Consider the following 25880-nt stretch of genomic DNA (forward strand, 5'->3'; position numbering starts at 1 on the left):
CTTGACTCAGGGCCTTTTTTTTTTTTTCTGGGAAAGCAGAGATGGGCTTGGCCAGAGCCCATCTACCTGGCCAGTATTTAATTAAAGCTTGCTTCAAATTTGGCTTTAAACTGTGGTAGTGATCTTATTCTTGATTGGTGTGATTAACACCACCCACCCAACTCACCAAATGCAAAGAATAACAACAAATCCAAAACCAAATGGAAATCACATTTCATCTTCTTGTGTCCTGTGTGCTGCATTCTGGAAACACCCTCAAATTATAATACCACAATGACACTTGGCTTTATAAAACATCTTTACTTAAAAACAAGGCCTCATTGGGTCTGTCAACATCATTATACATGTCACACATAAATACACCTAACAGTTACAACACAAAACATGACTGACATAAAATGATTACTGGCGAGTGCTTGGCAATGTTTTACTAGAAATAAATATTTAAGTCACAGGTACTCTCTGCTGATATTAAATTCCATCAAACAAAAAGTTTGTTAGGTAGATTTAAGGGGATTTGTTAGGCCTCTATGAGGGTAAGAAAGCAAGGCCTAAGCAGGGCAGTTGTGGCACATGCCTTTAATCTCAGCACTCAGGAGGCAGAAGCAGATAGATCTCTGAGTTCAAGACCAGCCTGATCTGCATAGTGAGTTACAGGACAGCCAGGGCTACACAGAGAAACCCTGTCTCAAAACAGCAAAACAAAAACAAAAAGAGAAACCTGAGGAATCATATCCTAGTTTAAGGCAGACCCAGCACACAGCTTGAACATACCAAGTTATTTAACACAGTGAGTTTTATATACATATATTCTTCTCTGTGCTGCTATCTGAATTTCACATAACTTAAAATAAGAAGGCACACATAGCAATGAAAATTCTATATAAACAGTTAAATCTCAGCTTTAAATACGAAACATAAGTATACTTCATACAGTTTTCTCTAGGAAAGTCCCTCTTGTATGGGGTTTGATAGTGTTCACATTGTGCAGCGATCTCCTAGGGAGTAGCCAGACATGAAGAAGAACATCGCTGATACACCGCTTGGAGACCTGTGAGTGACATGGCCTCAATAATACATGTTCTTATCCCACCAGCCTGTGGAAGTAGAGAGGGTAAGTCAGAGGTAGCCTGCCTGTGGGAGGTGGCACACAAGCATCAGCAATCCTATTTCTGGGCTTGGGGTGTACTTCATTGGCCAGGTCCTGGCCTTGCACAGCTGGTCTGGTTTCCAGCTCAGCAAAACAAAAACTAAATTCATTTATCTCATTACTCACTTCCAGGGTAGAGCCTGATGAAGAGTTTTCGCATCTCATCGTACACCCAAATCAAAATGGCATGCGGTACAGCCACAAACCAGTACTGAGCCCTGGAAACAAAAGGAGGAACATGAGCCCTGGCTTGTCCAAAGAGATAGCCCAGACCCTGGTCAATAGTGGAGGCAGGGGCAAGGACTTTCTCTTAAATTTCCCTGCCTCACTAGAAATAGCAAATATACTACATCACACAACACAGGCCTGCCAAGCTCCCTACTTAACCCGAGATGGGACTGCTAAAATCATCACTGGCCTTTAAGAAAACCTGTTAGATGAAATTGGTGATGTTCCAGTTAGGCCTAGAAAATGCCTTTGGGAAACAGGATGGTCAATGGATGGGTGTCCATAGCTTGGGGTCCATTTAATCTCTTTGAGAAGATGGGAGGAAGAGCCGGTGGGAACCCTTGTGTTTATTCAGGTTGTGAGAGCTCAGAATAGAAGCTAGCTTTCGGTGTAGCACACTGCAGGTCAACTCACCTGAGCATGGTAAAACTCAGGGCTGTTACACTCCCGAGACCATAGGAGAGGATCAGTGCCACAATGATCTGTGAGGCGATCCCCACCCAGATGACTTTATTTCTGGAAAACACACAGAAGCAAACAGATGAGGAATTTCCACGTGTCTGTGGCCATGCACCCAGCAGACCATGCTACAGGCCAAGTCAACACCTCATGTATCACAGGTGTGGGCTGTTAGAGGGTCCTGAGACTCTGTAGACCCTTGTTATCCCCACATGACAGGCTCATTACCCCGAGGTCAGGCATGGAGGTACCTGAAGAGTCCTTGCTGGAAGATGGAATTCCTCCGGGTTTTCCTGATGATTAGATCTGCAATTTGTTGGACCATGATGGCCACGAAGAAAGCTGTATAGCCTGTATATTCTAGGTATTTTCTCTGATACCTTGTCTGCCAAGAGGTAAAGATGGGTGAGACCATGAGACCCCATGGAGGAAAACTGAAATCTGACCCTCTTTCTCCACTTCACCCAGATTAAGTGTAGACTGTCTCCTTGTGTTCAGAAAGAAATTCTCTTTGAACAGATGGCAAGGGGAAGACACTAACTTATATCATCCCATTGTGGGGGTTGGATTGGTTACACTTCCGCACCAACTGCTGAACTAATGCAAAAAGTGAGTTTGAAAGATGAGGCTTCCCCAAAGCCAAATCACGGTCACTGGGGCCCTTGCAGATGTTAACCGAGTAGTGTCCAAGTCTGTCTCATCAAGACTGTTTAGGAAAGTGGAGGTTCTACGACAGGATGGGTGGGCAGTGAGAAGAGAGAAGGACCAGTTGAAGAACTCTCCACTCACCCATTCCTGCCCGTAGCTGTCTTCCAAGTCATTTATATCATCTGTTTCCCATGCTACCCTCAGGTTGATGAGAGAGGTGGGCCAGAAGCCCTGCTGCGCGTAGACAGTAAAATACACGAGGAAAGCTCCCAGGGCTTGCATGAGACCTGAGAGAGCCAGAGATTCAGATGTGAGTGCTGGACAGGGCCCAGAGAGCCGACCGCACCCCTGTCTAGGACTGGGATGTGTTATTTGGGAGGGCTCTTGGATAATGAGGCATGGGCAGGGGGATGACCAGCAATGACACTCCCTCCTCATACCAATGTGCAGGTAAGAGTAGATAGCGAGCTGCCTGTTCACCAGTCTGTCCTTCTTCTTGTGGCGAGGCTTCCTATTCATAATGTCACTTTCAGCTTTCTCATAGGCCAAGGCAATGGAGGGAATCTAGAGAAGGAAAGACCCCATGAAATCAAACCCTGGAAGGAGAGTGATAGTAAGCAAGGGTGGGCCAGAGGAGGGGGTAAACGGGTGGTGGAGATGGGGGGTGGGGGTGCATCCAGGGTTCAGATCACAAAGGTGCATTGTCTATATGGGACCTACAAGCCCCCAGCTTTAAAAATCAGGCTGTTTTTGGGGCTGAGGGTGTGGTCAGTGGCACCACAGTGCTTACTAGAAATACAAGTGAGGCCCTGGGTTAAAAAAAAGAAGAAAAAAAAAAGAAAAAAGTCAGTCTGCTTTTTAAAATCCCCATGGTCCTGGCGATTCTAAATAGAGCTCATTATAAGATAAAACATCATCCTTCCCCTTTGCATGCATCTAGATAACAAAACAATGTGATAGAACAGTGCTGCTCTCACAGGTCCTATCACTAAGAAACCCCTTCAAAGACAGACCCCTATCCCCACACCCAGACTTCCCAATTTGGGAGGTATGGGCTAGGCTAGAGAATTTGTATTTCAAAACTGGCCCACACTTGGAGAATCACTGCCAGATGAGAAAATGAGCAAACGTAGAAGGGATTGAAATATTGGAATATGAATGCATTCTGTTTAGGAAGGGTATCTCAGTTCCCCCCTCAAAGACAAAAAAATATTTTGTTTTCCTCATAAAGCAGGGATCAGACCTAGGTGCTGTACAAAAGTGGGGAATGAGGCCACGGTCAAGGCCACTTTTGTACTGTGATTTTGGCTTGCTCTCTGTTGCTTTTTTTCCCTCCTTAGCCTGGGTAAGCCAGGGTTTCATATGAGGGCTTTCATGGACCTTTGTTTAAATGGATACAGGCTGGAAAAGGGGGAATCTTAAATGAGTGACGGTTGGAAATAACAACAAAACCCTGAAAATGCCAGACAAACACACACAAAAGATCCCTGTAAGAGCCCCCAACCAAGCAACAGCAAAAGCCAAGCCCATTATTTCATTGTGTGTTTAGTGAGGCACTTCCGGTTTATAGTTCTCTAACTTATTAGGGGGTGACTGTGGGCTATCACCTTAAGGTACTACCTCTTCCCCAGAGCATTAATGTGTGATTGCTTCTCCAAACCATAGGAGTTGAAACTGATGATGGCATATTCTTGGAGAGAGCCAAAACCATGTCTTTTAAAGGAAAGAAAAAAATCAGTACTGGAGATCAAGCCCACCCAGCTAGTCTCCCAGCACTGATTCTTATCTTAAAACTCTTATTCTGGAATGAAATGATTTTCATTTCCAAACACTTGACAGATATCTCTAGTCCATTGCTGGGAAGCATGGTCTGTGGACCAGCAGAATAAGTGTCACCTGGGAGCTCATTAAAGATGGAGAAGTGGCCCCATGGTACAGACATGAGAAGCATTGACTTTGTCCATCATGTGACTCTTGGAAGCAACATGTATGACGTTTCTATCCCTGGAGTTATTATCCAATCTTTTAGTACCACTTACAATGTCTGTGCCCAAGTCGATGAATAGGATAGTAATGGTGCCAATAGGCAGGGGGAGCCCAGCAACGATGTAGATCAAAAAGGGACAGAGCTCAGCAATGTTCTTGGTCAGGGTGTAGGCAATGGTCTTCTTCAGGTTGTCAAAGATCAGGCGACCTAGGGAAGATGTGTCTCTTTATAGGATTTGCTTCTAGTCCCCCCCGGGAAACCTGGCTAGCAAGAAGACACCCTGAAAGCCCACTCACCTTCCTCCACCCCTGTGACTATAGATGCAAAGTTGTCATCCAGCAAGACCATGTCCGCTGCATTTTTAGCAGCGTCAGAACCTGCTATCCCCATAGCAATCCCGATGTCTGCCTTCTTGAGGGCTGGAGAGTCATTCACTCCATCTCCCGTCACAGCCACAACTGCATCCTGTGGGGAAACAGGAGTGATGCAGGGGAAAGGACCATGGGTCCACCAGGAAGCACTCCCCTACCCCTCTTGTCTTGAGGCTGGAGAACTACCAGAGTCAAAATGGAAAAGCCAAAATGGGAAGGAGAGATAAAGATGGCCAATCTTGGAAGCCAGGATAAGAAGCTCTGACACAGACATATGCACATGAAGAAATTAAAACAAAACTCCAGTGCATATTCCTAAACCAAGAGAGGTGTTTTGTAGAGTCAGGCTTACATACTGATGGGTTCTGAACACACAGACTTCAACCACCCAAATTTAGGAAAATTTTGGAAAACAAAACAAAACTGACTATGGTAGCATATGCTTATACTTGCAGTACATGAAAAGTTGAGGAAAGTTGTGAGTTTGAAGCCAGCCTGGGATACGCAGGGAAACCTTAACTCAATAAACAAAAGCAGAGAGAGAGAAAGAGAGAGAGAGAGAGAGAGAGAGAGAGAGAGAGAGAGAGAGAGAGAGAATATTGAAAAAAGAAAATTGCCTCTATAGTGAACATGCACAGATTTTCTTGACATTATTTCCCCCAAACAATATGGACTATCAGGTGTTTATGCAACATTGACATTGTATTAGGTATTATGAACCATCTGGAGATGATTTAAAATACATGGGATGTGAGTACTTTCTGTACAAATATGAGTTAATTTTATAAATGCAACTTGAGCAACAGCGTGTTTTGTACTTGTAGGAGTTCTAGGAACTACTTCCTCATAGCTACCAAGGAGTGACCATTTCTTATGTCTCATTTCCTTTGTTATATATATTTCCATTTAGAAAATCTCTATCTACACCCTACCACAGTGGCAAGTGCTTGAGCCAGAGCCCGTGCTCTTGGGACAAAGAAAGTCAGAGACTGTATGGCTGTGGGATGGCCTCAAGGGTTAATAGAACATCAGTCCCCCTCACATCAGCTCCACGTTTCCCAGTGGATAGCCAGGTCTTCACAGACACCTGGGAGCCGCTGTTGACCCACCTGCCTCTGACAGCCCTCCACGATGATCAACTTCTGCTGGGGCGATGTCCGAGCAAATACGATTTCTTGGTAGTTGATTAAAAGCTCATCCAGTTGTTCTGGGGTCATGTCCTTCAGTTCCATGCCGGTCACCACAGCGGCCTTAGCTTCTCTAGAAAGGCCAGAAGAAACTGGGTGAAGCCAAAGGTCAGCTTTTGTGTTGAAACCCAGTTCTGTACATGGTTTCTCTTCCAAAGTATTAGGTGAGGCTAAACAGGAGACCATTTCCTGTTGTCCTATGACAATGGAAATAAAATGTCAACTAGTCCTTTCCTTCTAGAAGTGGGTGAGAAATAGTGCTTCCTGGGGCAATGCTTTGCTACATAGGAAGAGTACAAATTGGCTGTTTGGGATGAGTGCAGAGCTCAGAGATTAAAAAGCTTGCCGAAAGCCGGGCAGTGGTGGCGCACGCCTTTAATCCCAGCACTCGGGAGGCAGAGCCAGGCGGATCTCTGTGAGTTCGAGGCCAGCCTGGACTACCAAGTGAGTTCCAGGAAAGGCGCAAAGCTACACAGAGAAACCCTGTCTCGAAAAACCAAAAAAAAAAAAAAAAAAAAAAAAAAAAGCTTGCCGAAATAGTCACTAAACCCTGAGTCTGATCACCAGCACCACAAAACAAACACACAAACCCTGTTCTTATGTTCTGGTCCCTAGACTCCCATATGCTGATACACATACGTAAGACACCTCTTTGTTGTTTTGGGTTTACAGAAGCCCACTGTGTGCAGTGTGCTATGTTGGGAGAAGAGTTGACTGAAGTCTTTGAGCATGACCGTTACCGACTAACTATAGAAATAAGACTCTTGAGCAGTGGTTCTCAACCTTCCTAATGCTGCAGCCCTTCAATACAGTTCTTCATGTTGTGGTGACCCCCACAACCATAAAATTATTTTTGTTGCTACTTCATAACTGTAATTTTGCTACTGTTATGAATCATAGTGTAAATATCTGTGTTTTCCTGTGGTCTTAGTTGACCTTCGTGAAAGGGTCGGTCAAGCCCCGAAGTGGTTTCGACCCCCAGGTTGAGGACTGTTGCTCTGGGAACTCTTGATTATGCAGTTATGAATGGGCTACTACTCCTCTGATGAGCTCCACAGGTACTTTCTGCTATTCCCTGAGCAGACCCTAGGATCACTTACTTGGTTTGCCAATAAGGCCAAGTGCAGCCTTCAAGGTCAAATGTGGCTAGCAAGGTCAAGTACAGCTTGAGCTGTTGAACTTGAAATCTTCTTGGGTTCTTCCCTCCCCCTCTCCCCGACTGGAGTCCTTGGCTTCTGAGACACTAATACTTCCACTGCCTTAGGTCTATGCATGTCTCCTTTCCCAGGAACGGGCATTTATCACTTGAACTTCCCTTGACCAATACTTCACATTTCAGCCTTCAAATCTCAGCTTAAATACCGTAGGCACAAAATATTGCATGCCTTATTCTTTATGTCTTGTAAGTTTTCAGTCTTTCACATTTGTTCTTCTTGTTGATACCAAGTGCTGGAATTCTAGCTCTTGGTTCAAGGTCTTTCTAATTGCTAAACTATCATGAGTATATGGGCAGCACAAATTGGACTCAACATTAAAGGAAAAGAAGATGAAAGAGGATGTAGGGTGGATCTGGGAGGAGTTAGGGGAGGAGAGGGAGCAAATATGTTCAAAATACATTGTATGCATGTATAAAATTCTCAAAGATTAATAAAAATGTATCTTTAAAAAGTATATCAAGGCAAGCTAAGAAGGAAACAGATTTCCTTCCTTCTTATAGCTGCCTCAATGTGTGATTATGTAGGTGACTATGGAGCCAGAGCTGACGAAGCAGATAAATAAAAAATATTGACAAAAAGTGTGCACTTGTGCTAGGGATGTGGTGGGGCCTTGTGATAGAGCACTAGTCTAGGTTTGACAAAGTAAACAAACTAACTAACTAAATAATCCATTTCACTCCTGATTGGTGTGGTGACTGGCATGAAAATGCCATCCTATTACTGACCACTCTAAACAAATAAACTAGCCCTATCCTGTTTTTGCAGAGGGCTGTTGATTTATACAAAAGAGTAATGGCAAGTCTCTGGTTTCAGGCAATTGTTGCTGTGCCCAGAGGCAGTCACTGTTGTACCCTACCTGGTAATAATTTATTACCTAATAATAAATAAATAAATAAATAAATAAATAAATAAATAAATAAATAACATTAAGTAATAATATTATTAGGTAATAATAATACTATGGTAATCCAGGCCATTGTTCTTTCCTTTCTCCCTGGATGCACGAAAGAAGATCCAATGGGTGACATTCTATTTAACCCACATTCTGAAGTCTTTGATTCATTATGTCATTCAAAGCCTAGGCAGCTCCTTCCCTGTGTGTCTCTTCATTAAACCATTCTCCACGCCCCCACCCCACCCCCATCTCCTTGGGTAGATGGAAAGTTTCCCACTGGTAGGGACAGTGTCTGTTCCGGTGTCTGGCAGAAAGCCTGGTATGTAGCTTGAAGGCAACAACTAACTACTGAAAGAATTAATAGATAAGTGAGTAAGTGAATGGAAGGATGGAAGACAGACATGATTGGGAGAATAAAGCTTCCATTCTACTTGATAAGTAGAACTACACATTATGAAGTCAATTGAATATGCAAATAAATGCCAAAGATGCTCACTGTCAAGGAGTGGTATGCATGAAACCAGGATTCTCAACATCCTTAATTCTACAACTGGGTCAGTAGCAAGTAATTTCATCTGCTCTTTGTTTTTCTCTTCTAAATTGAGCATGAAGTTTCCAGATCTGCTGTCCTGTGCTGTACAATGTTTTCAATCAATGATACAGGACCCATAAGATCATCTTGCCTAGTGATGCTATCTTAATTTCTTTTTTTTAAAGATTCATTTATTTATTATGTATACAGTGTTCTGCCTGCATGTATGCCTGCAGGCCAGAAGAGGGCACCAGATCTCATTATAGATGGTTGTGAGCCACCATGTGGTTCCTGGGAATTGAACTCAGGACCTTTGGAAGAGCAGGCAGTGCTCTTTAACCCCTGAGCCATCTCTCCAGCCTCTTCAAAATTTGAGGGTTTTTTTTTTTTTTTTTTTTCCTGGATCTCACTCTGTAGACTAGGCTGGCCTTAAACTCACAGAGATCCACCTGGCTCTGCCTCCCAAGTGCTGGGATTAAAGGTGTGTGCCGGGGCTGGAGAGATGGCTCAGAGGTTAAGAGCACTGACTGCTCTTCCAGAGGTCCTGAGTTCAATTCCCAGCAACCACATGGTGGCTCACAACCACCTAATGAGATCTGGCTCCCTCTTCTGGTCATACATGCTGTATACATAATAAATAAATCTTTAAAAAAAAAAAGAAAAAAAAAAAAAAAAAAAGGCGTGTGCCACCACTGCTTAAATATTTTTTTTAAATTTATTTAACTTTATTTTATGTGCATTGGTGTGTGAAGGTATCAGATCCCCTGTCTGGAGTTACAGACAGTTGTAAGCTGCCATGTAGGTGCTGGGAAGTGAACCCAGGTCCTCTGGAAGAACGGCCAGTGCTCTTAACCGCTGAGCCATCTCTCCATTCCTCACTATCTTGCTTCCTCTAGACACACTCTTGGATATTCACCAACAATAAAATTACCTTTTATATAAGGCACAGCCTATTGTTAAGCTACACCCAACTCTACTTCATTGAATTTTGAAATACCAGACAAGGGTATCAATGCAGTGCTTGGCAGGAACCGGTCACTCAATAAAATTTCCAGTGAACAAATGAATGTAAACTATAAATCAAGCCAACATAGCTCTACCCTGAGAGAGTGTTAGTCCAAAGGGTAATTTGTTCCCACTAGCAAAACTCTTTAACATCAACAGGCCCTCATGGGTAAGAACTTGACCTTCTGCTCCATTGGTTCTTGGTTACCTTTTGTTGACTTGCTCCACAGGGATACCTCGGCGTTTTGCAATGTCTTCCACGGTCTCATTGTTGGCGGATATGATCCCTACACTTTTGGCAATGGCTTTGGCCGTGATAGGATGATCGCCTGTAACCATAATAACCTAGGACACAGACCGCAGAAACTCGTGAGTAATGGCTTTGCTGGCTAAATTGGAATTGTGGGTCAATATTTACTAAGATACTGCCTGCTCTCAAAGGACCTAGAGAGTGCTGTGGTTTTGTTCGTGGGCAATTCTGCATCTCAGACAGCACTGTTTCTGAAGGATGCGGTGGTCCTGTGTGGACCACCCTGCCTTTGCCCAGACTTCTTCCATATACCCCCCAATGGTAGAGGAAGCCTTCCCCTTTATTATAATTTCCTTCATAAAAGGGCCTATAGGTGTCTCTTAGAGACAGTCTTGTGCTGCTAACACAGTAATATAATTCACATTTAACTTCCATATCATGAAGACAAATGGATTATGGAAAATAAAGTACTAAAACCCTTTATTATCTATCATAGTCTAGGACAATATAACGTGCAATTCATGGCACTAGCAAGTTCTTCTCACTGTAGGTACTGCATTGGTTCATCCCACACAGACATTGTCTTGCTTTTTGAGGACAGTTACCAAAATCTTAGCAGAGTGAAGGAAGAGGTCCAAATCGGGAATTACAATGTTCACTTGAAGAGAACTAAAGACTGCCGATATCCTATGACAATTTTTCTTAGCAAGGGATATAACATATAGAGAGGAAAATAACACTCACCTTGATCCCTGCACTCCGACATTTGGTGACTGCATCCGGGACAGTGGACCGAGGGGGATCAATCATGGACAGAAGCCCCACAAAGCAGAGGTTGGAAGTGGGAAAGTTTATGTTGTCTACATCAAATGTGTAGGTTTGGGGAAATTCATCTGCTGGCAGGTAGAGGTGACAGAAACCTGAAAGTGGCAAGCACTTTGGAGTTAGTAAAACCAGGATAAAGTATGACAGAGGATGAAGAGTTGAGGGGTTCTTGTGTGGCTTGGTGGTGGAGGACATGTTTAGCATGTGTGAGGAACTAGGTCTGATCCCAAAGCAGGAAGAAGATGACATGATGATACATGCTCAGTCCTTTACTATTTTACCAATATCTAGCATGTACCAACAATTGTTTAATCCCTTCAATTCCATAATGTATGTTTTTCCGTTTGTTTTTGTTTTTTGAGACAGGGTCTCTCTGTGTAGTTTTGGTGCCTGTCCTGGATCTCGCTCTGGAGACCAGGCTGGCCTCGAACTCACAGAGATCCACCTGCCTCTGCCTCCCAAGTGCTGAGATTAAAGACATGTGCCACCACCACCTGGCCATAATGCATATTTTTAAATAAAGACATGCTTCATCCAATTCCACTCAAAAGTTATGTCCTGTGTGCTTGTCAGGTGTTCCAGGCTATGGTCTAGAGATTAACAACCAAGATAAGTACAGTGGGACATGCCTTACTTCTGAAGATGTCTCTGTTTAGTGGTGGGAACTAACAGCTGGAGACATAAAACACGGCATGGACCATAACATAGAGCTGCACTTTAGCCACTGAGAGAGGCAGAACAGAGCCTGGGTGCTTTCCAGGGAAAGAAGGCTGGAGCAAGGAAACCATTTCAGGAGAATAAGCAAGCACATGGAAAGGATTGACTCTGGGTCTCTGGGGAGTGGTATAAAATTCAGTCCTAACTAAGATTAGTCCAAGACTAACCGGGTAGAACCATCCTGTTCTCTGAGCTGTCAATCTCTGGGGCTGAGGTCAAAGGCATTCCTGTGTCTGATAGAACTCCCAGATCATGTGACTTCCATCAGTTTTTACATCAAATCATCATCACCATGGCTCCCTGCTCCCCACATTTCAGTAAGCAGGCCAAGAGGCAAATAGGAGGTTCCTAGAGTGACTTAGTCAGATGGGGGCCAATCTTTTGCTGAAAAGATTGCTTGATGCTGTGGATTATGCAGGGTATGTTTAAATCATTAGCATCTCATCTATGCATTTTAACTGCTGTACAAACTCAAATATCCTGTAGAAACACACATTCTACAGATTCCCAGTCAAGTGGCAAGCACTCTCATGGCATTTAACGAATCTTATCATCAACAGTGGCTGTGAATTCACGGTTCTGTAGTTCCGAATAGGTGCCATTCAGTCAACCCGTGATTCTGCCAGTGGAACACACTGCCTCATCACACCACTTCAGTGGTGGAATTTCTAGAGTTCCTTCCACCTCTAATATTCCCTGCCTCAGCTCCTTAATCACCTTTTCCCTATTCGTAAAATGAGGTAAGTAATCATTTTAAAGTCACCATTCCCTTCTAGGGAGTTGCTGAGTCTAACCTGCTGCCTCACAAAGTCCCATCACGTGACCTTCATACTCCCACCACCTTGCTTATATCAAATACCTACCCCTCTCCTGTTTTGTGAAACAAAAGCTGTCACCTCTTAATGAGCGCAGGGTCTCTCCTCTTCACTGCCTCCAGCAAGGACAATCCTTAACCAACCCTGGCTGTGACTGTGACCAGCTCACCCCTGTGGCCAAGCTTTCAGTACTTCCCCTAACTGTGAGACAAAACCCCAGCTCTTCGGCACAGATTTAAGGACTCTACATCGTGGCCTCAATTTATCTCCCTAATCCTGCTTCCTGCACCTGCTCCGTCTCCTCCATCCTGCAAGACTGCATGGACCACTGGCTCCACTGTATGCATAACTCTCATCCCTCTCTTCTTCCTCTTAGCCTTTGCAGTTCTCTCACGTGGACACTTTCCTCCTTCCATTCGAATACTGCAACTCAAGGCCCAATTTAAAATGTGACTTCTTCTCTAAAGTCCCCGACTGTGTCTGGAATGAAGCCCGTTCTCCCCAGTGTAATCACACCGCAGTCCCGTACAGGTTTCTCTCTTGTTTCTGTATTTTTCTTTTTTTTTTCAGTGCTGGGGATCGAACCCAGGACCTCACACATGTTAGGCACACTCCAGCCCCTCATATTCTTCTTTATATGATCCATATGATGCCATGGCTACTCTGCTGGCTAATAGGACTTCTTCATGACTCTCAGGAGATGAACACAGCTGTTCTACTACACTCACCCAACACACGCTCGCCCAGGCCTCCCAGTTCCATGTAGGCTGTGTGGAAGGCGTCGGCAGAGCTCTTATCCAGTGGCTGCTCCTGGCCGTTGATCATGATGGTGCTGCACTTCTCTAAGATTCTCTCGGGAGCCCCCTTCATCACCATGAGGAAGCGTTTGTCATTAGGATCCTCTGTCTCATGTATGGAGAGCTGGGAGGGCATGGATTGGGCAGGTTAGATATGGCATCTTTACCATGGGTAATTAGCAACAGGACAGGTGGGGGAAACATTAATTTGTCCTCAGAGAGTAAAAGAAGAGGAAGAACCGTGGCACCCCCAAGCATGGCCTGTCCTTTGGCATTTGTAACTAATTAAAAAGATAACATCTAGATTTGGGTGACTGGAGGGGCATGCTGAGCTGGAACCCACACTAATTGCAGCTTGTATTTCAAACAGACACTGGCCCTTTAAGGCGCTTTGAGGAGGCCAGATGCACCCCTCAGGTTGAACAACCTCTGGACAGAGGTATTGTGAGAGTCCTTGTCTTGCCTCTCCTTCCCAATGGTGAACAGCCATCTTTTCTATGTGCACATGTATGTATATGTCTGGGTGCACATGTGTGTTCAGGTGTACATATCTATGTGTGTATGACATTCATATGCAAATGCATGTTTGTGTTGAGGGAAGATATGTAGAAGTTAGAGGACAACTTGGGTGTTATTCACAGGTGCCATCCACCTTGTTTTTCAAGGTTCTCTGTTGGCTTGGAGTTCACCCATTGGCCAGGCTGGTTGGCCAGTAAATTCCAGAGATTTGTCTGTCCCTGCCTCCCTGACCCAGCTTTTGCACGTGAGTTCTGTAGATCAAAGTCAGGTCCTTATGTTTGCCAGGCAAGCGCTTTGCTGACTGAGACATCTCCCCGGCCATAAGCAGCCACTTGCAGATGCTGAGCTGCCAAGGCCGGTAGGAATTCCCGTGCCTCTCTGTCTCAGGATGGATCTAGTGTTACTATCTGGACATAGGAGAAAACGGTGGAAATTTCAAGAAGAAGGCATTACAAGCAGTCTTTAGGAGCCAGTGATGCAGCAGAGTTCACAATTTTAACACAAATATTCTTGATCCAGCAACTCTGCTTCTAGAATCATCTTGTTAAGATAATCATCCCAATAAAATATACATAGATCATCGCATATAATGATCAAATGGCTAAATCTGCACATTATACAGGCACCACCCAGAGACAGACAGACAGACACACATACACACAAATGGGTGCATGCGCGCGCGCGCACACACACACACACACACACACACACACATACACCTACCTCAGCACACAAAATAGTTTCAGAGAGACGTGTGTGTGTGTGTGTGTAAAGTGTTGGAAATTAAACTCAGGACTTTGTAAATGCAAGGCAAGTGCTCTACCATTGAATCAGATGCTCAAGGACAGTAAACCTTTGAAATATTTTTGGAGAAAATAAGATATAAAGAAAATTTCCATCACTTTGGGATTAACTGTTGATTCGAAATCAGTAGTTGATAGATTCTGAGTTATCAGAAATGAATATGATTAAAAAGATAGAAAATAGGTTTGCCAGTTTCCTTTTTTTTAGTGACTAAGAAAAGACATAAAGTCAACCAATTAACCAACCCAAACTCAACCGAACCCAACCTAACTAACTCAAACTCAAAAGCTTCCTGTTGATTACCGTCATCACTTCCTTTTCAGAACAATAGGGCAGAGCTAGTCTAACACATGTGAGACCCCCACCATAGTTCAATCCCCAGCACTACAAAGAGAAGCTCTAGAGTCAGGTGTGGTGGCACTTGTCACGCCCACACAATGATGACATCACCTAACATGACCACACTTTATTATTATTCAAAGCCAAAGCTACACCCCTCACTCTCAACATGGGATTCCGTAGAAAATCCCACCTGCAGCAGGACACTGCGCAGATAACTTGTTGGGCTGAATTCAAGAGGATAGATATGATTAATTACTAGTCACTGATGTAGTGATTCAAGGCAATGATGGCCATGTTCTTCCTGAGCAGTTGGTAGAAAGGAGGTCCCTAGAAATGGCATACGGAGTGAGAATAAAACACTAAAAAAAAAAAAAAAAACCATTTGGCTGGTCCTCAGAAGGATTTGTCTTCTGCAAGGGCAGTCTCAGGCAAGCTGTCTTCATGTGGCATGCTTGACATTTCTGCATCTGTGCAGTAGACTCTATGTAGATCCTCGCAACTGTCAAAACTGGTAGGTTCACTTAGACACTGTGAGGCTGTGATCTCAACCCATTCTAAGGGTTCTAGTCCTACCCTATAAATTTGGATTCTCTGGTCCTACCCCATAGGTCAGTTATAAGGAATAAATTAGATAAAGTAAATAATGTGTCTGATTTATATATTTGGTTCTCATGTCCTTAGGAGATTGGCTCCAGGGCCCAAGAATATTAAAAACTAAGATGTTGCTCATACACATTATATTACAGGATGTAGTGTTTACACAAGACCTAGGCACATTTTTCCATAACCCTTAAAGAACCTCTAGATGACTTACACTCCTAATATGATATCAGTGCTGTATACACCGAGTTCTGTTCTCTCTCTCTCTCTCTCTCTCTCTCTCTCTCTCTCTCTCTCTCTCTCTCTCTCTCTGTGTGTGTGTGTGTGTGTGTGTGTGTGTGTGTGTGTGTGTGTGTGTGAACATGCATGTAGGACACATGGACTGTTCTTAGGAATGGCAGATCCTAAGAAGCTCTTTGTCTTTTTTTTTCTCCCCTACTTCAGGAATGGCAAGGTTGGCTTTATGTCTTTTCTTGGTCGTTAAAAGAAGAAGAGGAGGAAGGAGGAGGAGGACGATGGCGACGATGATGATGATGATGATGATGATGACGACGACGACGACGACGACGACGACAAGGACAAGGACGAGGACGAGGACGAGGACGAGCACAATGGCAGCACTGGCAAACCTGCCCTGAGCTGCCCAGATGCTCATGCCCATACCTCCCACCCCTCCAAGGTCTTTTGAACCCAGGTATGGTCTGGCATACAGATTAACAAACGGATGAGTATACTATGGGTTTGTCCTAGTGACAAATATTGCCAGTTGTGAGGGAAAACTCACCTGAAATTTGTTGGTAGAATTAAAAGGAATTTCGGCTACTTTGTGGTTTCGTTTTCTAATTTCCATCACATCGCCCAAAACAACCTCCGAGAATTTTAGAAGAGCAGTTTCTGAGGCATCTCCGACCACAATTCTCTGGGAATCAACAGAGATAAATGTTCACAGCACATCCCCTAGTTCTTTTGAGACTGTTTCTGATGAACCAACCTGCCTTTAGCACACCAACCAACACAGGGTGACTAAGCTTATCACCAGTTGAAGAGACTCTCAGTGACTGAGCCAGGACCATGGTAAGAACACAGACCAATGGTGCCACCTACAGGCGCTAGGGAAGTCTGAGCTGGGGGAGCTCTGTTGTGGGGAATGGGGGCTTCCTGAGCTGTGGCCTAGGAGAATATATATAAAAAAAAAAAAAAAAAAAAAAAAAAAGCCTTCTAGAAAGCAGATTGCCAGGAGTGGAAGTACAGGTGTTATGGTAAGATATGGAGGTTCCTGAAAAGCAGTCTGTGGTCAAGATTCAAGCAGCAGAAAACGGGGATTCACACACACACACACACACACACACACACACACACACACATATACACACAAATTGAGCAAAGCTTGGCAAAGGTAAAATCAGTCAGCGTTTAAGGAAAATTGAGGGCAAATGAAAAAGATGGAGGGGAAGGATAAACGCAGGGAGGCCAGTGAGGGGTGGCTCAGCAATTTAGATGCTAGGAACTGGTGACGACAGTCGTGAAGGTGTGTGTGTGTCAAACCAAGAACGGGAGAACAGAAGAAAATCAAGATAATTTCCCAAACCTTTGGCCCAAAGACAAGTAGAGTGACCCTGTCAACTGGAGTCAGGCTGGGCACAGGTGGACAGGGACAAGGACAGACTGCTGAGAGGCCACAGGGGCAGAAATTCCCAGGGGGACACAGTCAGCTTCAGGGGAGAAGAGGAAGAGAGGAAGGGGAGGGAGGGAGGAAGAGAGGAGGGGAGGGGAGGGGCGGAGGGAGGGAGGGAGGGGAGGAATTAAGGAGTGTCTTTTTCATTCAGTGTTCCAGAATTACTTAACATTTCATATTCTAGTCAAGAGGAGAATGTGCTATGTAAGATCAGACCCTTTATTTCCATCCAATTGAATTTTATGCTTCAGCAAATAGCATTTATGTATTGAGGAACTTGGATTATGGCCACCTCTGTCTTCTAGGAATGAGATGGAATTTGGATTTCTGCAAAGCATTCTTGTCATTTCTCAGTGATTGATGGAGTGGAGAAGACCTTCTGCTCATCTCAGGAGTCAGATTTGCTCTTCCCAGAGCAAACTCTAAACAGTTGGAAAGACTAAATCAAGCAGCCAGGTAGAACACACAGAGTGACCTCACGCTGCCTGTGACGTAAGACCAAGAATGGCAGCAGCTTACCTTCATGATGGGGACGCTTTCCTGACCCGGCCTGAACTCTGCTCGGTTACACAGTGTGATTATCTTGGACAAAGAAGCCCAGGTTCCAGAGCTTTGGTCAAAGGCTTGTTCTAGAACACAGAAAGAACGGTGGTTAGTGTGGGTGCTGGGCCTGCCATGCCCAAGTCACACAGTCTTCACTTAAAACCAGAGACTCAGTCAGCCCTTTTGCTTGGTCCTTGTCCTTGGGCTAGAATGCTCCACGAAACTCACTTGTCTGGTTTTCGCTTGTATCAGCCACAAAGATCTGATTGTCAAACCACAGATGAGCCACAGTCATCCTGTTCTGGGTCAGAGTTCCGGTCTTGTCTGAACAGATGATGGAGGTGGAGCCCAGGGTCTCCACCGCCTCCAGGTTCTTCACCAGACAGTTCTTCTTAGCCATCCGTTTTGCTGTCAGGGACAGGGTGACCTGGCAAGAGGGGGAGAAAGATACTTTGGGGACAATCATTTTGAACTCAGGTTATCTGGGACTGACTTTTAGGAGAGAGCTAGGATACGGTTAGGCCAGAGGTGGTATTACAGCTTATAAGAAGTCTGGATTGGTGAGTTGAAAGCCACCTGAAGTCCTATTAGCCATAATCTTAAAAAAGATTAAATACAGGACACTTTCTTTGTCTCTATTTTTTTTTTTTTTTTTTTTGAAGAAAATGCTCAGGAAGTCCTCAGGCAGCAAAGACAGGCTGTGTAGCTATGACTGAAACTCACGCATCTCAAAAGAGTGCTCTAAACCGCTGGGATGTGGTAAGTTACTTGCCTAGCCTTCATGAGGTGCTGGTTCAATCTTCAGAACCACAGAACAGAACAAAAAACCAGGGAGTGAGACCTGGAACTCAAAACCATTCTTCTCCTGTCTTTGGCCTGGATAGCACTCTGCCACGGTTCATGTGTTAAATAACTAGCCTATGAACCCTCTTCCCTACCCCATAGGCCTCCACAGCAGGCTGGGGAGGAGGGAGCTTTTGTCTGAGGACTGAATTAGATGGACCCGGGTAAAAAGAGAAGGAGAACCATGGCTAAGTTCAAGGTAAGGTGAGGAAAGGTTAACTCCTTCATAATAAGAAGGGGTGGAGAAAGGGAATTTTAGAAAATATCAGAGGAATGCATTGCTTCCAGAAATTCTATAAATGGGGTTTAAAAGTTTGTCTTCTCTAGATATTAAGGGGGTGAAACAACCAACCTATGTGAATTAAGCTAGACCTCCTGAAAACTTAAAGGACAATGCGTCCAGATGATAGGAACATTACAATTCTTTTTTGTCAATGAAACAGTCTACTCAGAACGTCCTGTGGTAGTCTCAGGCGGGATGGGCGGAGGTGTGGCTCTGCAGCCACAGTGGTTGGTTAGTCTCGTGTGGGATGGGCGGAGGTGTGGCTCTGCAGCCACAGTGGTTGGTTAGTCTCGGGTGGGATGGGCGGAGGTGTGGCTCTGCAGCCACAGTGGTTGGTTAGTCTCGGGTGGGATGGGCGGAGGTGTGGCTCTGCAGCCACAGGGCTTGGTGCCGAGAGTGGGAGGCGGGGTACAGGTCACCTAACAGTCGCACAAACTCACAGTGACAGTGGCCAGGAGGCCCTCGGGTACATTGGCCACAATAATGCTAATGAGGAAGATGATGGCGTCGAGGACGTAGTACTTCATGCACACCGCGATGATGAAGAAAATGATGCCGATGGAGACGGCCACCCCTGCCACAATATGGACAAAGTGCTCGATCTCAATGGCGATGGGTGTTTTCTCACTTCCAACACCTGAGGCCAAGGAAGCTATGCGACCAATGATGGTGCGGTCGCCCGTGTTGATGACGATGCCAGTCGCCGTGCCTACGAGGAAAGAAGAGGTTTGACTCCAGGCTTCCTGCTCACGGCTGTCTCTGGTGGCCAGCGCAGTGAGCCAGCGCACGACACCTCAAAGGCTAACGTTGGTTCTCTGGTCCCCTCCATTCGGAATTTCTTCTGGGAGAGCTTTAAGGCAAGGGGCTGGAGAGACACAAACCTCGGGCCCAGGAGGGAGAGCTGACACATAGGGGAGGCACGCACCCTTGAGAGCCAGCTGGCCTTACCTTCCAGGCACGTTGTGGAATAGAAGCCTATGTTCTTTGTTTCCAAGGGGTTTTCGTGGGTAAACTCAGTTGAACGAGCCTGGGGCTCAGATTCCCCAGTGAGAGAGGAATTATCTACCTGAAAGAAGGTCCGAAAGTAATTCAGAATGAATGAGCTACTTTCACCCTGCCGGTTATCTCTCAGCAGGCTCCCCCAGGAAGGTGCGCCTGGATACTCACTTTGCACCCTTGGGAAGACACCAGTCTGATGTCTGCGGGGATCTGGTCCCCTCCTTTAATCTCCACAACGTCGCCCACCACCAGTTGCTCCGCAGGAATGATCTTCTTTTCTGAATCTCGGATGACAAGAGCTTGCTGTGGAAGAAAGCCGTGGCAGACACCTAAGCCTCTGGGGAGCACACTGGCCTTGCCACTGTCTGTACCTACAAAACTCCAGAGTGGGGGGCCTCGGGACCCCTAGCTGGTGGTGAGCTTAAAATTGAAGACTGCTTCCCATGGGGTGTCAAGATCCTGAGAACTACTTTTTTCTCGAGGTCTCTACTTGGAACCAGAAGTCTGCCATCACCTGGCAGATATGACCAAGGGAGACGATGGTGGTGGAGCTCCCTACCCGGATGTCCGGACAGGTGACATCCAGCCAAAGAGCTGGACTCCTGCTGAGATGAAGAACTTATTTTTATTTGATGTTTATTGGTATTGTGCCATGGGTCCCCTGGAACTGGAGTTACAGACAATTGTGAGCTGCCATGTGGGTGCTGAGGATTGAACCTGGGTCCTCTGGAAGAGCAGTCAGTGCTCTTAACCACTGAGCCATCTCTCCAGCCCCTGAGATGGGGGAACTTCAATGAGGGAGTGCCCTGCTTCTTTCGTGTGCTGCAAGAGGCATCTCTTGTACCCAGAATCTTCCCTTCTAGCTGTTCTTTCATTTGGGGCCAAGGAGGTTTCCTAGCTATAGACACACACAAGGATTCCTGGGAGGAGAAAGGGGCACTTGGTCCCCACAGGAGCATTAGGGCAACAAGCTCAGAAAGCAAAAAATAGTCACAAATAGAGTGGACTGGATGGATCTCATTGACTGTCAGTAAGGAATATTCTAGAACCATTTGAGTCCAAAATGGTTCAGAACACGTTGTGCAGTGACTAATGTTCTGTCCTGCTTTTCCCCTAGACCTAGCATTTTCTTTGATCTCACTTTAGCCCTCCCGACCACCTCAACCCTGTGATGAACTAGGATTCAGAGACACGAGGTAATTTGCCCAAGATATGCCAGACAGCATGGAATGGGGCCAGGGCTGCCTCATTACCCAGAACTCAAGAAGAGACCAGAGCCGGGTAGCTCCTACTCACCTGGGGGATCATCTTACTAAAGCTGGCCATGATGTTGGTGCTTTTGGCTTCTTGGTAATAAGCAAAAATCCCCGTTAAAATAACGACCAGGATAAGTATTGCACCCAAGTAGACCTGGGTGGGAAGGAGAAGCAGCGGTCAGAGAAACAGATAGGGGATAGTGACCTCTAACTCAACAACCCCTAATCTGAAAGTCTAGTCTGACTACCAATGTGACACCAAAGTGGAAAATTTCTGCCTGATCTCATGTGACTAGTCATAGATACAGAGATGCTAAAAGGATTGCCAAGAATTACCTTCAGGTAAAGAAGATGAGGTATATATGAAGGAAACAAATTTTGTGCTAACATTAAGATATCTTGTTTCATATAGAGACCCATTCAAACCCCACCCCAATCTGAAATCTAGAACATTTCTTGTCACTCATGTTCCTTGGCAATCAGTCACTTTTTGCTTCTGTGCCCAGCCTGAGGGCCATGGATGTGCCCTCCAAAGATGTGCCAGATAGGTATTTAACATCCATGCCAGATATGGTATTTAACATCAATGACCTCATACAGCACCTAGCTTTTGGCAGCTGGTTTCTTTCTCTTAGAAAACTGGTATCAGCCAGTTTAACTCTGTGGTGTGAGCAGGTATAGCTGCCCTCCATGGGAAAAGGAGAGAGATTAGCTTTGAGGAAAGAGAGTTCCAAAAATACTTCATGGTGATTTTCTTCCCCCCGCTCATTACAGACCAGATGTTTTGTCTGTATTCTAAAATTCATGCTTATATCATCAGAGAATGAAATATCACAGCTGGGGGAATTCCTGATTTCCCCCATATTCATCACTGCCTGGTGGGTGGTGGAACCCTAGCATCAGCCTAGCACTGTGCCCACCGATAGCCTCACTTACTAACTGCTCCCCCTTGTAACCAAGTGAGACCGGGATGGTTGCTTACACTGTCGAGGGATGCAGAATTGTTGACATACTGGATCACATATGCGATCCAGCACAAGATGGCACCTATCCACAAAAGGATGGAGAAGCCCCCCACCATCTGCTTGAGGAACTTGATGATCTCTGGAGTCTGCTTGGGAGGGGTGAGGGCATTGGGCCCGTCCCGAGCCAGGAGCTCTGCAGCTTTGATACTGGAGAGACCCTGAAAAAGCCAAGCAAAACACACATAGAAACAGTTAGTCTTCATGTTTCTCATGTTTCTGCAGGTTGTGCCCAACACTGCCCAGGGCCTTGTTCTCCCAATTCCCACCTTTTTTTTTTTTTAAACAAAGATTACTTTTGTTTTTATTACTGAGGTACCATGTGATAGTCAATATGTATACATCACAAAATGTTTAAATCAGGTTAAACATCTGTCTCCAATAAACCTTTCTTATTTTGGATGGTGTGCTGGGGTTTGCACCCAGAGCTAGGAAAGTCTTCTACGTCTTAGCTATATAGCCAACCCTCTTCTTACTTTTTATTTCGTGACGCTCATAATATAGCCCATACTGGCCTTGAACCGGCAATCCTTCTGCCTCAGCCTGAGTGCTTTAATATATACACGTGTCACCACACCCCGCACAAACTCTCTATCATAGACAATACCTTGTGCATGTCTTTTCTTCCTAATTGTGTGTAAGCTAGAGGCAGTATCTCTATTTTGTTTGTTTTTAAGTCTGCTCTGGGGTCTTATGCTTTTGCTTGGTAGTGACTCAAATGTTTGTTGCCTAACTGGCTTCTGAGCAACTAACTTATCAGAGCCCTTCATCCTGCCTCTCTTTTTCCAGAACCGCTTTTCTCAGTGACTGTTGAAAACTTACAAAGCAGTTCCAGAGATATTTCTAATAGTGTGGCCAGGCTTCGGCACTCACAGACGCTGTCAACCATAGGATTGATTATCTACCTATTCTCACTGCCAGCCCAGTGTGAACCACATTTTTTTTTCTTTTTTTCATTTGAACAAATGGATATTCATTTTTCTGTCAAGAGGTTCAGACTTGGGCTAGAGAGATAGTTCAGTAGTTAAAAGCACTTGTTGCTCTTGCAGAGGACCTGGGCTTGATGATTCTCAGCACCCATGCGGTGATCCACAAACATCTGTAACAGTTCCTGGGACCTAATGCCCTCTTCTGGCCTCTGCAGGTATTGCATGCATGTGGTGACTTACATACACATGCAGCCAAAACACTTATACACATAAAACAAACAAACAAAAAAAGCTTTTAAAAAAGGAGGCTTAAACTTTTGAAATTGAACTTGAATTTGAATCCATAGAAGGAAGTAATACTGTGTAGTGAGGAATTTGTAAAGTACGGAGGGCATACCGGTGTGCTCTGGTCCCTTGGGCTCTGAGATGGAGAATTTAGGTCCCTACATTCTAACATTCGACTCTCCGGCCTCCAATAAAAAGAGCCCCATGCACCATTTTACTTCAGAAAGCAACTTCTGGCCATGACCTTGAGGAAGGTCTGTATCGTTCTGGGGATCATAGTTCCCTAGCTGTCTTGCCTGGGTATCCAGCTCAGTGAAAAAGCCTGGCTGGAGCCTTGGGTCAGACACGCCAGCTCCAGCAGGCTGAGTGGCTCATCTCAGGATCCAGCTGTACAGAAAATGGGTGGTTTCACAGGTGTGGCCCCAGGTCACCCACAGCCTGAGCACACCAGCATTCCTCTTCGTACAGTCAAGACGCTTGTTCCCCCAGACCTTCAGTCCCTTGGTGACTTACCCGAACGATGTTTGTACCATATTTCTGTTCCAATTCTGTATTACTGAGTCTGTGGTCATCCTGAAATTCACAAAAGGAAAGGGAGTGAATGGCATCATTCCAAAAGACTCCACCCCAACATCTGACCCACTTTGAAAGCTAGCAGTAGTAGCACTGAGAAGAGAAAGGGCCGGGAAGGTTGGTGGGAAGCAGAGGAGGCTGTGCAGTGAGGAGGGTGCTGGTGCAGGAGACCCTTGTCTTGAGTCCCCCCTCTCCCCTGTGAGTACATACGGCACTTGCCATTGACACTCAGGCACTGTCCTTGGTTTTTCTGAGCAACACAATGCCTACTCGCCACACTCTGACCTCCAGCACATGCAAGCCCTGCCATCCTTCCTTATCTTGTAGCTTTGAGCTAGTTGGATACTTCACTTAGACCTGGATGCTAAGACCGGCTGAAGGTGATTAGCAAACCCAAAGTACACATGGGATGAGAGCAGGAAGGCAGGGGGAGAGGAAGAGTGAGGCTGTGCTCCTAAGGATTAGAGTAGCACGGGCTCTTCATTCAGAAGAATTAGAGTAGCCCAGGCTCTTCATTCAGAAGAGTTAGAGTAGCACAGGCTCTTCATTCAGAAGAATCAGAGTAGCACAGGTTCTGCATTCAGAAGAATCACAGTAGCACAGGTTCTTCATTCAGAAGAATTAGAGTAGCACAGGTTCTTCATTCAGAAGAATCAGAGTAGCACGGGCTCTTCATTCATAAAGATTAGTTCCAAGGCTCTCACTTGCCACAGAGATCAAGGTTCAAAGGCATCCACACATCATGACACAAACTGCAGGACTGTTGTGAGAAGCCTGAAGAAGTGGAAGGAGGACTTGAAATGAAGCAGGAAAATGGGCTAATATCATGGGAGTGATTTTTCTATACAGTATTCAAATTACTCAAGAAAAAAATTCTCATCCTAATTATAGGGATTGCTGAGCATGAAGTTTGATGCCTGTGATCTCAGGACTTGGGAGGCCCACACAAGAGTATTGCAAGTTCAAGGTCAGCTGGGCCACATATCAAGTACCAGGCCAATCTGAACTTCATAGCAGGATCCTGTCTCCAAAGATAATGTAGATAGGCTGATATAGATAAAACTAAAAAATGAGAAGGCTTATGCGAGAATAGAGGTATATTCCAGTAGCAATCTCAAGGGAAAACAGGTATGTCTTAGACGCTAGAGACACACTGGACATAATAATTCTTCTTGTGTATTATCTAGTACTGCTCTTTGACCTGACCTATCTCACTTGATCCTCTCCACAACCCTAACAGATAGGCATTACCCACCCCTCCCCCAACCCCTTTAATCAGGTCTCAGAATGTAGCCCTGTCTGGCCTTGACCTCACAATCCCCTCACCTTAGCCTTCTAAGTGCTGGTGTTAAAGATGAGTGAAAATAGGAAAATAGGTGTCAGTCACATTGAGATTTAAACTTAGGTCAGTCCAACTTGTGAGCTGTCTACCGGGATACAGTCACACAACAGCCTACCAGTGCACTGTTAGATGTTTAACAAGCTCCCCAGGAAAGTTAAACAGCTCTGATTTGTAGTATTTGTTGACTCCTCATGAGGACCTCACCATGCCAAGTTTCTGAGTACTGAACAATTGGCAACCTAGCCTGAACGAGCTGGTTGCATCAGTCCAGCCATAGCCCAACAAGCACCAGGCTTTGAGGTCTGCCCATGGACTGTAGGGATAATCCAGCAGAATCTCAAACTCTCTTTAGCCTGCCTGAAAGGATATCTTACATTTTACACCCAGGGCAGCTGTTCATTAAAGAGGCCAGTTTTAATAACCCAAAGTCCTTCTTTCAGAGACACTTACTTTAAAAATGTGGCTCATTTCCCTCTCTCAGACCTTGCAAACTATTTCCCATTTTATATGGGGGTGGGGTAGTTTCCATGGAGCTAGCTTGTTTGTGCCCAGTTACAGCTCCGTCCTAGAGAAGGTCTCAGACTGAGCCTGGCCAGGCCCAGATTTTCTACCCCTGGAGCTGTTTTTCCAGGAACACATAAAACTTCACAAGGCCTATGGCTTCGGTTTTCCCTCTTTGGAGGTTGTGGCTCAAATCCTTTGACTTGCCGGTAGAAGATCGACACATGGTTATTTATATCTCACAGAAGCCGCTGGAAAGGAGAGGGACTGCTTCTGCCTCT

The 25880-nt window shown here is 45.2% G+C and overlaps 1 protein-coding gene across 2 annotated transcripts; it reads right to left on the reverse strand.

The window, feature by feature from the left end:
• Nucleotides 1-280: 280 nt before the first annotated feature.
• Atp12a (ATPase H+/K+ transporting non-gastric alpha2 subunit) lies at nt 281-22043 on the reverse strand. 2 transcript variants are annotated; one of them, XM_059273585.1, is made up of 20 exons: nt 21930-22043; nt 20988-21101; nt 19860-19994; nt 19641-19758; nt 19133-19401; nt 17795-17993; nt 17543-17652; nt 16133-16267; nt 13015-13207; nt 10674-10849; nt 9888-10024; nt 5953-6103; nt 4769-4937; nt 4525-4679; nt 2926-3049; nt 2627-2772; nt 2089-2222; nt 1793-1894; nt 1277-1368; nt 281-1097 (listed from the first exon to the last, which is right to left on the reverse strand). In XM_059273585.1, the coding sequence occupies exons 1-20, from the start codon at nt 22026-22028 to the stop codon at nt 1069-1071; spliced, it is 2787 nt and encodes a 928-aa protein (XP_059129568.1). In that variant the 5' UTR covers nt 22029-22043; the 3' UTR covers nt 281-1068. The 2 variants fall into 2 exon arrangements, with proteins under 2 accessions (XP_059129568.1, XP_059129567.1); XM_059273584.1 differs by having other exon boundaries at nt 19133-19431.
• Nucleotides 22044-25880: the final 3837 nt, after the last annotated feature.

Source organism: Peromyscus eremicus, chromosome 9, assembly GCF_949786415.1.
Source record: "Peromyscus eremicus chromosome 9, PerEre_H2_v1, whole genome shotgun sequence".
NCBI classification, from domain to species: Eukaryota; Metazoa; Chordata; class Mammalia; order Rodentia; family Cricetidae; genus Peromyscus; species Peromyscus eremicus.

What these genes read in the sequence shown, in the direction of transcription:
- Atp12a (XM_059273584.1), bottom strand. Translation starts at nt 22,028, where the DNA reads ATGGTGGGGGGCTTCTCCATCCTTTTGTGGATAGGTGCCATCTTGTGC. An exon ending in TTCCACAACGTGCCTGGAAG is followed by an intron (nt 19,432 to 19,640) that starts GTAAGGCCAGCT and finishes GTGAGCAGGAAG; the next exon opens with CCTGGAGTCAAACCTCTTCT. An exon ending in TCGACTTGGGCACAGACATT is followed by an intron (nt 3,050 to 4,524) that starts GTAAGTGGTACT and finishes TTCCTTCTCTAG; the next exon opens with ATTCCCTCCATTGCCTTGGC.